At 38.1% G+C, this 12,656-nt stretch overlaps 1 protein-coding gene and 1 long non-coding RNA gene across 5 annotated transcripts in view; one reads left to right on the top strand and one right to left on the bottom strand.

Moving 5' to 3' along the window:
- The window catches only part of LOC115563825 (uncharacterized), a 78,745-nt gene extending 68,142 nt beyond the window's left edge, over window positions 1-10,603 (top strand). For 3 of the 4 annotated variants that reach the window (XM_089257409.1, XM_089257408.1, XM_089257407.1), the window contains exons 4-7: window positions 442-552; window positions 1,148-4,424; window positions 4,514-4,540; window positions 8,920-10,603. In XM_089257409.1, coding sequence (XP_089113535.1) covers window positions 442-552; window positions 1,148-4,424; window positions 4,514-4,540; window positions 8,920-9,096 — 3,592 coding nt within the window. In that variant the 3' untranslated portion in view covers window positions 9,097-10,603. The remainder of the gene's footprint in view (window positions 1-441; window positions 553-1,147; window positions 4,425-4,513; window positions 4,541-8,919) is intronic. The other variant, XM_089257410.1, reaches the window with a different exon arrangement.
- The window catches only part of LOC149091663 (uncharacterized), a 62,179-nt gene continuing 58,462 nt past the window's right edge, over window positions 8,940-12,656 (bottom strand). The window contains exon 4 of the long non-coding RNA XR_016196404.1: window positions 8,940-9,137. This is a non-coding gene — a long non-coding RNA (uncharacterized LOC149091663). The remainder of the gene's footprint in view (window positions 9,138-12,656) is intronic.

The following is a 12,656-nucleotide window of genomic DNA, read 5'->3' on the forward strand; positions in this document are numbered from 1 at the left end:
CCTCCTCGGTCTGCCTATACTTTTCGCTGTTTATTTTGTATTTATGTGTGTGTGTGTGTGTGTGTGTGTGTTTATGTGTAACTATTAATGGAGTGCAGCGGTAACGAAATGTCGATGAGTGTGTCCAGAGGGGGGTTGGGTTAGGTTAGGTCATACGGCTCGCTGTCGCTGCCGCTGCCTCTGCCTCTGCCGCTGTCGCTGGGTGTGCGGTGCGTTAATTAAGTTTAAATATTTGTTTTCCGACTTGTGTGATGGTTATGTCAAAAGGCATGCAGCACCTCAATAACCAGAGGGGCGTTAGGCCGGGGCGTGGCGAGGCTTAGCTTTCAAAGTTTAGCAAAACTTTTAGTATTATAAACACATCAAAAATATATATATAGCAACAATAACAAAGCTAGCACATAATGACTATCTCCCTTTCTCTCTCTCTCTCTTCCATAGCACCATGACGTACTCCTTGATGACTCTGGACATCTCGGGCAACAAGATGCAGCAGCTGCCATTGGAGGCACTGCAGCGACTGCACTCACTCACACGTCTCGTGGCGCAACGGTAAGTGGATTGAGTTCAATTTCAGCGCTGACAAATGGCAATCGAAAAGCTCTTTGCGCCGCTCTTATGCCTGTCGCAGTGAAATACAGTGAAAGAGACAGAGAAAGAGAGAGAGAGCGCGCAATTGGTTAATGGAAAGCATAACTCACAATGGCTTTACTCTTTGAGTGACGTACTGATATTTGGATAGATGTAAATATTTTGGGCAGTGTGTAAAGTGTAGAAAGTACTTATGAGCTCAAAATATTTGAAACAAAAATAAAATAAATAAAAAAAATATATTAACGATAAAATAAAAAACTTCTAATTAAATTTTTTGCAAAAAAATATCAGCTTTAACTGTATTTCTATATTATAGATATTTTTATACAGAACCTTTTACAAAACAATGATATAAGTAGGGATATTTTAGTTCACAAATACATATCTTAAATCGACAAAAGCAGAGTTAGTTTTAGCTTTTACTATAAGAAGACTTTTTTTATACACAATGATAAAGATATATAACAAGAAATCTCTTCGATACTATTTGAGTTTTGCATTCTAATAAGTAATGTAAATTTAATTATCTCGTTTTCCATTCCATTCACAATAGCAATCACATAACCAGCTTGGATGGCAACTGGGAGGCGCTGCACGATACGCTGCGCTCGCTTCACTTGTCCGGTAATGACATTACGGAAGTGTCGCCAGGTGGCGCTCTAGACTCTTCTCTCGGTGCGGGCGACAACAGTTCGCAGCCGAGCAGCTTGGCTGCCGTGCAGAACCGCGCGGAATCGGACAATGCGCTGCATACGCCTGGAACGAGTGGAATGGAACGGGCTGGCAGCGGTCGTCCGTTCGAACAGCTGCAGAAGCTGCTGTGGCTCGATCTGTCCAATAATCGCATCACTCACGTGGCAGCCAATTACTTGCCCCGCTCGCTGGTCACCATGGACTTGTCCAGCAATCTGCTGAGCGTCTTTCCGCACCAGCTGTTCGAGCACCTGCCGGAGCTGCGCATCGTCAGCCTGCGGGACAATTTGCTGCGCAGCGTCCAGTGGAAGGAGCTGCAGCAGCGGCCGCTGCGCATGCACCTGGAGAAGCTCGATCTGGGGCAAAACTGCATCGAGCAGCTGGAGTCGGATTACTTTCAGCAAAACTATTCGGATGTGCACATCCGTGCGCTCAACATGGAGCAGAACTACATCGCTCACCTGCCCGCTGAGGTGTTCAAGGACACGGGCATTGTGCACCTTGTGCTGGCCTTCAATGCCATCAGTCGAGTGCATCCGGCCGCCTTTGAAGGTCTGACGGACACACTGGAGTATCTGGACCTGGAGCGGAATCATCTGACCACAGTGCCTGTGGCTATATCCACGCTGCATCGCTTGAGATATTTGTATCTGACCTCCAACCACATCAACCAGCTCAACAACTTGCCCACCTTTACCGAGAATCTGAAAGTGCTGAGCCTGAGCGGTAACAACTTCACGATGATTCCCGTTCTCGGCCTGAAGAACTACACACAGCTGTCATATCTGAATATTGGCTACAATTCGATAGCCGACATACCCGAGGGCATCTTTGCCGTGGACGGGTGGGGGGCCAATTTGCAGACGATACTCCTCAGGAACAATAAGATAACGCATTTGCATCTGGGCTCGTTTGCGGGCCTGGAGCAGATACAGGAGATCAGTCTGAGCTTCAACGACATCACCATTCACCATCCGCTGGTGTTTGAGAATGTCTCGCATACGCTGAAAATACTGGAGCTCTCCTTTGCCGTATTTCCCGCCAGGAGCTTGGAGTCGCTGGATCCATTGGATGCACTGCTGCCGCTCTCGCAGCTCATTTGGCTCGGCCTGGACAATAACAATCTGAAGAGCATCTCGAACGAGTCGTTTGCCCAGATGCGAGAGCTGAGCTACATCAATCTGAGCTTCAATCAGCTGAAGGCACTGCCCCAAGGCCTCTTCCTGCCGGATGCGCACAGTCATCTGGTGGAGATTGAGCTCTCCTACAATGCCCTGGAGCGCCTGGAGCCACAAACGTTTCACAATTTGGGCGACCTGCAGACGCTGAATCTGCAATCGAATCGCTTGCGCAGCATTGCACGTCATGCATTTTACAATCTGGAATTCCTGCGCTACATAGACCTCTCGTATAATCGCCTGAGCAACATTTCCCATGCCGCCTTCACTGTCCTGCCCAATCTGGCGGCCTTGGATCTGATGCACAATCAGCTCTGCTCGCTATCCTTGAAGGCCTTTCACTACGTCTCGAATGCCACCACGCCGCTGAGGCTCAATCTGAGCCACAATCACATCTCGCACTTTGACGATGAGCTGAGCAGCTATATGTACATATACCAGCTGGACATCAGCCACAATCACGTGGCCAAGTCGGACAGCTTTACCAACTTGGCCAACACGCTGCGCTTCCTCAACTTGGCCCACAACATGTTGGGCGCACTGCAGAGCCACGCTTTCGGCGACCTCGAATTCCTGGAGATTCTCAATCTGTCGCACAACAATCTCAGCTCGCTGCGACGTCGCAGCTTCCAGGGCCTAAACAGTCTCCAGGAGCTGGATCTCAGCCACAATCAGCTGGATCAGCTGCAGGTGGAGCAGTTCTCGAATTTGCGCAAATTGCGAATTCTGCGCATCTGCTCGAATCGGCTGCGCGCTCTGCCGCGCGAGGTGTTCATGAACACCCGTCTGGAGTTTCTGGACATATCCGATAATCAGCTGAGCATCTGGCCCGTGCCCGCCTTCACGGACGTCGGGTTCACGCTGCGCTCCATTCAGATGTCGCACAACAATCTCGAGTATCTGGACGCCTCGATGTTTGTCAACTCTCAGTTCCTTTACGACATAAGTTTGGCCCGCAATCGCATCACCATACTGCCGGACAACACCTTTAGTTTCCTCAACAATCTGACCAATCTGGATCTCTCCGAGAATCCGCTCGTCACGACCAATTTGCGTGAGGTGTTCGTGCACACGCCGCGCGTCCGCAAGCTAATACTCCATCACATGGGGCTCTATGTGCTGCCGGTGCTGAAGCTGCCGCTGCTCTCCTACCTGGACGTCAGCGGCAACTATTTGCAGGAGCTGTCGCCGCTCGGTGGGCTGCGGCATCTGCGCCACGTCAACGTCTCCCACAACAAGCTGATGAATGCCAGCTGCGCTGTGGAGCACTTGCCGCCCTCGGTGCGGGTGCTGGACCTCGCGCACAATCCGCTGCGCCGCATCACGCTGCACGATCTGCTCAGCCTGCGCCACTTGTCCGAGCTGAATCTGCTGGACGTGAAGGTGGCCAATCCGCAGGCCTTTGCCAAGCTGCGCTCGCTGCGCAAACTTCATGCCAGTTCGCATGCGAATCTGGGCGAGCTGGTGGCCCGGCTGCCGGGACTGCAGGAGCTGCGCGTCCACTGCCTGGAGCCCAACATCGGCGGCCAGCTGCTGGCCAAGCTGGCGAACAACACGAAGCTGCAGCTGGTGGAGCTCTATGGCAGCAATGTGCAGACCATCTCGCCCGACGCCTTCGTTGGGCTCGCGCGCAATCAGCGGCTGCGCGTGAAGATCTCGCACACGCGCATCTCCGATCTGCCGCCGGGCATCTTCTATACGCTGCGCGAGGTGCCCCACCTGTCCATCGACATCTCGCACAATCGCATCAATGCGCTGGCCGCCGACAGCTTCTACCCCAACAAGAGCTACTGGGATGCGGTGGGCACGCGCAGCATCATGGGCGGCCTCAACACCGCCCACAATCCCCTCGAGTGCGAGTGTGGTCTGGTCTGGTTCGGGCATTGGCTGCGCCGCTGGCTGCGGGAGTCGGCGCAGATCAAGGTCATCCAGAAGGATGATCTCAAGCGCATGGTGCAGGTGCGTCATCATCCCAATAAACCATTGCAAATAATAAACATAATTCTTGATCTATTTTTGATTTCTTTTCCAATTCATTTCTTCAAAAGCTACCCCTATCGGTTGCCGATATGCGCGTAAGCTTTTATTTCTTTTTATTTGATTAAGTTAACTTAACTTGGCTCAGAGCATTTGACTAACTCAAGACACACACTTAGTAGACACTCAATTAAAAAGTCTCAGACTGCGATTCAACAATATGTCGAAAGTATTTCAAGTATTTCCAGCTTAATGCGAAGGTAGCTGCTGCAAGCCGTCGTGGCACCTCGCATTTTCTTTTATTGTATTTCGACACTCAAAGTTTGAGTCTGAGTTTGAGTTAAAGTTGGAGTTTGAATTACAACTGTGCAACGCTGCGCTGATGCACTTGTAAATCACAAACGTTTTTGCACTGCAGAGATACTTTTGTATTGCGCGGCAACTTTTGCAGCAGCAAAGATAGTTTGCATTCACATGTGCCTCACACAGATACAGATACTTTTGTATCGCACAGATACCTCTACACGTCACAAATTGTGTACTTCACAGTTGCAATTGTATGGATACAGAGTTACAGTGGTATATATATCCCATACACAATCTTGTATCTCAATGAGACTCTTATATCTTAAATATGCTATTTTAAATTGCATATACTTTTGCATCTTAAAGTGCTTTTGTATCTTGCAATTACGTTTGGATCTCTCAGATACCTCTTTATCTTGCAGCTACTTTTGAATCTTACAGATACTTTTGAATATCACAGATACTTTTGTATCTTACAGATAATATTTTCCAGATACTTTCGTATTTTACAGATACTTCTGTATCTTACAGGAACTTTTGCACTTTACAGATAATTTAGTATCTTGCAGATACTCTTGCATCTTGCAGATACTATTGTATCTTACAGAACTTTTGTATTTCACAGATACTTTTGTATCTTGCAGATACTTTTGTATCTTGCAGATACTTTTGTATCTTGCAGATACTTTTGTATCTTGTAGATACTTTTCACAGATACTTTCGTATTTGGCGGATACTTTTGTATCTTACAGAAACTTTTGCATCTTACAGATAAATTTATAATATACTTTAGTATCTTGAATATACTTTTGTATCTCACAGATACGTTTGGATTCAATATGCATATACTTTTGTACTTGGCAATATGCATATACTACTGTACTTGGCAGACACTTTTGCATCTTTGCAGATACTTTTGTATCTTATGTATACTATTGTATCTTGAAGATACTTTTGTACCTTACAGATACTGTTGTACCTTTCAGTTATTTTGTATCTTACAGATAGTATTGTATTTTACAGAAATTTTTGTATCTTGAAGAGAATTTGTGTAGGATACAAAAGTTTCTGAACATACAGAAGTATCTGCAAGATACATAAGTATCTTTTTGAAGTATAAGATGCGAAAATACCTGTTAGATAGCAAAATATCTGCAAGATACAAAACTATCTGCAAGATACAAGAGTATCAGTAAGATACTAAATTATCTGTAAGGTGCAAAAGTATCTGAAGGATACAAAAGTATCTGTAAGACACAAAAGTATCCGCAAGATACAAATATATCTGAAAGATACAAATATATCAGACAGAAACAAAAGTATCTGAAAGATACAAAAGTTTCTGAAAGATACAAAAGTTTCTGAAAGATACAAAAGTATGGGATACAAATGTATCTGTAAGATACAAATTTGTATCTAAAAGATACAAATATATCTGACAAAAACAAAAGTATCTGAAAGATACAAAAGCAAATGAAAAATACATATGTATCTGAAAGATACAAATATATCTGACAGAAACAAAAGTATCTGAAAGATACAAAAGTATCTGAAAGATACAAAAGTATCTGAAAGATACAAAAGTATCTGTAAGATACATAAGTATCTAAAAAAAAAAAAAAAATATATTATCTGAAACATACAAAATAATCTGAAAGATACAAAAGTATCTGAAAGATACAAAAGTATCTGAAAGATACAAAAGTATCTGAAAGATACAAAAGTATCTGTAAGATACAAAAAGTATCTGTAAGATACAAATTTGTATCTAAAAGATACAAATTCATCTGACAGAAACAAAAGTATCTGAAAGATACAAAAGCATCTGAAAAATAAAAATGTATCTGAAAGATACAAAAGTATCTGAAAGATACAAAAGTATCTGAAAAATACAAAAGTATCTGAAAGATACAAAAGTATCTGACAGATACAATAGCATCTGAAAAATACAAATGTATCTGAAAGATACAAAAGTATCTGCAAGATACAAAAGCACCTGAAATTACAAATGTATCTGAAAGATACAAAAGTATCTGCAAAATTAAAAAGTATCCGAAAGATACAAATGTATCTGAAAGATACAAATATATCTGACAGAAACCAAAGTATCTGAAAGATACAAAAGTATCTGAAAGATACAAAAGTATCTGAAAGATACAAAAGTATCTGAAAGATACAAAAGTATCTGTAAGATACATAAGTATCTAAAAAAAAAAAAATTATCTGAAACATACAAAATAATCTGAAAGATACAAAAGTATCTGAAAGATAAAAAAGTATCTGTAAGATACAAAAAGTATCTGTAAGATACAAAAAGTATCTGTAAGATACAAAAAGTATCTGTAAGATACAAAAAGTATCTGTAAGATACAAATTTGTCTCTAAAAGATACAAATTTATCTGACAGAAACAAAAGTATCTGAAAGATACAAAAGCATCTGAAAAATACAAATGTATCTGAAAGATACAAAAGTATCTGAAAAATAAAAAAGTATCCGAAAGATACAATTGTATCTGAAAGATACAAAAGTATCTGAAAGACACAAAAGTATCTGAAAGATACAAAAGTATCTGAAAGATACAAAAGTATCTGAAAGATACAAAAGTATCTGCAAGATACAAAAGCACCTGAAATTACAAATGTATCTGAAAGATGCAAAAGTATCTGAAAGATACAAAAGTATCTGCAAAATTAAAAAGTATCCGAAAGATACAATTGTATCTGAAATATACAAAATTATCTGAAATATACAAAAGTATCTAAAAGATCCAAAAGTATCTGAAAGATACAAAAGTATCTGACAGATACAATAGCATCTGAAAAAAACAAATGTATCTGAAAGATACAAAAGTATCTGCAAGATACAAAAGTATCTGCAAGATACAAAAGCACCTGAAATTAGAAATGTATCTGAAAGATACAAAAGTATCTGAAAGATACAAAAGTATCTGTAAGATACAAAAGTATCTGAAAGATACAAAAGTATCTGTAAGATACAAAAAGTATCTGTAAGATACGAATTTATCTGACAGAAACAAAAGTATCTGAAAGATACAAAAGCATCTGAAAAATACAAATGTATCTGCAAGATACAAAAGTATCTGCAAGATACAAAAGCACCTGAAATTAGAAATGTATCTGAAAAATACAAATGTATCTGAAAGATGCAAAAGTATCTGAAAGATTCAAAATTATCTAAAAAATAAAGAAGTATTTGAAACATACAAAAGTATCTGAAAGATACAAAAGTATCTGAAAGATACAAAGGTATCTGTAAGATACAAAAGTATCTAAAAAATAAAAGAGTATCTGAAACATACAAAAGTATCTCAAAGATACATAAGTGTCTGAAAGATACAAAAGTATCGGTAAGATACAAAAGTATCTGCAAGATTCAAATGTTTCTGAAAGATACAAATGTATCTACAGAAACAAAAGTATCTGAAATATACAATAGCTTCTGAAAAATATAAAAGTATCTGAAAAACATAAAAGTATCTGAAAGATACAAAAGTATCTGAAAGTTTTCGTATCGTATACATATGTACCCTGCAGATTTTTTTATCTTTCAGATACATTTGTATGTTTCATATACTCTTGTATTTTTCAGATACTTCTGTATCTTGCAGTTACTTTTGTATCTTTGAGATATTTTTGGGTTTAAAGTGCAGATACTTTTGTATCTTTCAAATTATTTTTGATTCAAAATGCCAATACCTGATAGATACTTTTGTATCTTACATATACTTTTGTATCTTGCAGAAACTTTTGTATCCATCAGATATTTTTGTATCTTGCAGATCTTTTTGTGTTTTGCAGATATTTTTGTATCTTCCAGGTACTTTTTTATCTTCAAGATACATGGATATTATATATTTACTTCGCAGATACATTTTGGTATCTTTCACATCCATCATATCTCACAAGTATTCTTTGGTTCCTTAGGGACACTTCTGTATCAAGAAAGTATATTTTCTGCTCACAGATGCGTTCGTATTTAACGTATGCTTTTGAAACTCTGATTTATTTGTTGCTTACATATTCGAATACATGACCTTTATTACAAATATCTGACAGATTCTTGCAATTATACAGATATATTAAACTATCTTCTATATATGTAAGTATAATATTAATTATTTCTTCGATTTTTGTATCCCTTGTGAACAGCGTGCGCGTGCCAATACCTGCCACGATCCCACATCGGGTCGCCATCTACCCATCCTGGAGATCTTCCCGGAGGATCTGCTGTGCCAGGCGAGCGCTCTGAGCAGCTCCGGGCAGCGCATCTTTCTTCTATCCTTTGCGGCGGCGTTAACGCTGCCACTGTTCACCATATCCCTTTGATGTTGGCTCTAGTCGCTGCTGGAACTGGCCGAATGAGGCGCCTGTTGGATAAAACAATGATATATATGTATAATATTGTATATAAACTAATATATTTATATACTATATATAAATATTAGCTAAATGTAGCCTACATTTTTGGCAGCACTTGGAATTAGCTAATGAACCCTAACAATAACGAAAACAGCAAATCGGTTTATGTCCACTCGTAATTTATAAGTTTTATATATATATTATATATAATAATAATAAGAATACATACTAAAGTTGGACAAGCGCCAAGCGATTGGGAGTTTTTATGAATGAAATCTAAAAATAAATATAAATGAATATTAAATTATATTTATTATCATATCATAGTACTCTTCTTTGTGTTCTTTGTGTTTCCATGCCAATTAGAGCTGATACTTTCAGCATTTGCCTATTTTGTTTACCAGAGCAAGTCCAACTTTCTTTTACGACTATTATCATTTGTTTAACTATCATTAAAAGACCATTAGGTAATTATGTGGTCCCCCAAGTACGCCTAGCGCAGAGTCTTTGGCCAACTTAATGGTAATTAATACAATCGATTACATAAAATCACACACACACTCACATATATAAGCGAACATATGATGATTCCTATTAAGTGACAAGGACACAGACATCATATCTATTTATAGACTCACACACACACACACACACACAAAATACTAGAAGGTAGTTAATAAATAAAAACACTCTTGCATCTACATAGATCTAATAGAAAATTAAGTTGTTAATAATAGTTTACAAATATATAAATATATGCGAATATTTTTAAAAGCTGAAAAGAAATAAGAAATGAAAAACTATTCTAGACATCAGTATGGAATACAATTAGCAGCAAGGCCAATAAGTACATTATAGATACATGAATATAAATATAAATATAAATATTTAAAGGTATGAATATAAAAAGGAAAAAGAAAAAACAAAAATTAAACAAACAATTGGCTAGCAATTACAATGGTTTTTTTATGAACGTAGAAATGACACAATGCACAGTTATCAATGAAAAAATAAAAATAAAAAAATATCGAAAACGAAAGAGATAAAAAATAAAACAAGGTCTACTAGGGGTTTACGAACTTTGGCAGCAGTCAATATTTTAACCACACATATATAAGTACATATCAGTTTTGGCAAAAGTTACATGATTAAAAAAAAAAAAAAAAAACAACAAAAACGAGAGAAAAGAAAACAAAGGGTCATAATGAAACGCGTAAACATTTACAGAGTGCACACCGACACACACTAATACATAAATACCAATTAAATGAAATAAATTATTAATAAAGAAAAAAGCTTAATTTATTTGTTTATTTATTATTCTCTTTTCGTTTCTGCTTTTGTTACAACAATGACAATCGTGATACTAATTGTAGTTGTTTACACGACGATGATGCAAAATGCACAAGTATAATAATAATATTACAAATAAATATATATATATAAAAAAAAAAATGAAAAAAGAATACAAAAATCAACTATTCATGGCGAACAAATGAATAAATCAATTAGGAGCGGGACAAAATACGTTTTCAATGGCTGCTGCTCATAAAATGCCAACAGGAATCTGTTCGCTTCTTCTTCTTTCTTTCCATTTTTTGTGTGAGCGGAAACAATTTTTATATATATTATATAAAAATTATTATATTGTAAATACACACAAGTAACAAAAACACACAAACACAATAGGATATATGATATGATAGAGCGAGTCAGCAAATGCATTATGTTCTCTTTTTTACTTTACATTCCTATTATGAACAACAACAGCAGAAGCAAAATTAAAGTAGTGAAAAAAAAACAACAAGAAAACCCGAAAATTTAAGAAAAAAAATCATATCAATACAAATGAAATTGAAAAAAAAAAGGAAAATAAATATAAAAATGCTAGAAATATTAACACTGTGTGCTTCTATTTTTTATTTGCCTAATGGAAAACTGTGCCACAAAGGTATTTTAATTAAAATGGATTTCACATGGTAACCCTCGCAAGTTGCCAACTGAAAGTCCAAAACACTTTCGCTTCGTTGAGCGTTTACGTGTTTTAAATAACAAACAAAATGCGCTAAACGAAGCAAATGGTTAAGCCACACACTCGCACACACGCCCCCTCACTCGAACACGCCCCCAACTGATTAGAGACTGCGACTTCGACTGCGGCAAGCCTCAGACATTAGCCCCCATTCAAAAGTTGGCTCCGGCTTGGGCGGCGACCCTTTTATATACTACATGCATAGACTGTTTAGTGTTTTGGCCAATGTAACTTGATAATAACGCGAGCCAAGCCAAACAGCCAAATAAACTGGCTAAAATTATGTGAGAGACTCGGAGCAGGTGAGTGAACGAGCGCGCGCACAACATGGCAGACAGGCAGCACAGGTAACGCAGGTAGCACAGGTAACCCAGCCAGAAAAGGCAACCCAACAACAGCAACAGCAGCAACAACAACAGCAGCAGCTGAAGCCTGTCAGACCCTTGGCAGGCCATGGCCATAATTGGATTATCGGCACGCTGAAGAGCTCTGACGAGTGCTCCACTTGTGCACTAGATGCACTTCGCTCGCTCTTGCCTCTAGATAGCCGGGCTAAAATAAAAGTAAAAGTGCGAGTTGGCCAAAGTGCTCAGACCAACAAAAAACAAACAAAAACAACCAACAAAAAAAAAAAAAAAGGTATCAGCCCCACTATGCGTATACATAATCTTGTAATAGCCAAGTCTTACAGCTGAGTGTGGATTTACATTTTCAAGCATGCTCCACGGTGCGGACTCCTGCCAGATTATTTCTATAGCCTCTCGACGTTTCGTATCTATGTCAAATTCCAAAGTGGTTTCAACTAATTAGAATATTTGTAGACTATTTAAATTTGCATATGCAATATATACTTTTATATATATATTTTGATATACTTTTTTTTCTGCTTGATTTTAGAATATTCAATAATGAATATTTAATGGCTAGCCAAATTATCATAATATACATTTTCGTATATAAATAATAATTTATATTTTCATGGACTAAGACTCAAAATAATTTTGGCTAAAGCTTTCAATTATTTATAATATATGCAAAATTTATTATTTTTTATTTATTGTTTTTTAATTTATTTCTGATTAGACATAGCTGTGCAAATGTACATATTTTGAAATAATTTGAGTATAATGGTAGGCTAGGCTAGTTGAAAATATGTTTTTGATTTACAGATCTAGTTATAAATGGAACTCTGAGCGTACTTAAAAGTGGCTTTATAATAAATTTTACTTTAGAATAGCTATGACGTCATTCTTTTTATGTATGCACATATAAATTGATGCGTATATTTAAAATTTTGTGAAGTTCCGTAGTAATAATATTTCTACAGAATATATTTTCTTTCATAATTGCTTTAGTAAGTTGTATATTATTCTCTCTTTCTGTTGCTCTACATTTATATATATATACCTTTATCTATATCCTTATATCTATATCCTTATGTCTATGTCTATCTATGTTCTACACCACTTTTATTCAAAGTCTCTTCGGCCTAGTT

This window comes from Drosophila navojoa, chromosome 3 (assembly GCF_054131105.1).
Source record: "Drosophila navojoa isolate 15081-1374.11 chromosome 3, UAZ_NAV_1.0, whole genome shotgun sequence".
Taxonomy (NCBI): domain Eukaryota; kingdom Metazoa; phylum Arthropoda; class Insecta; order Diptera; family Drosophilidae; genus Drosophila; species Drosophila navojoa.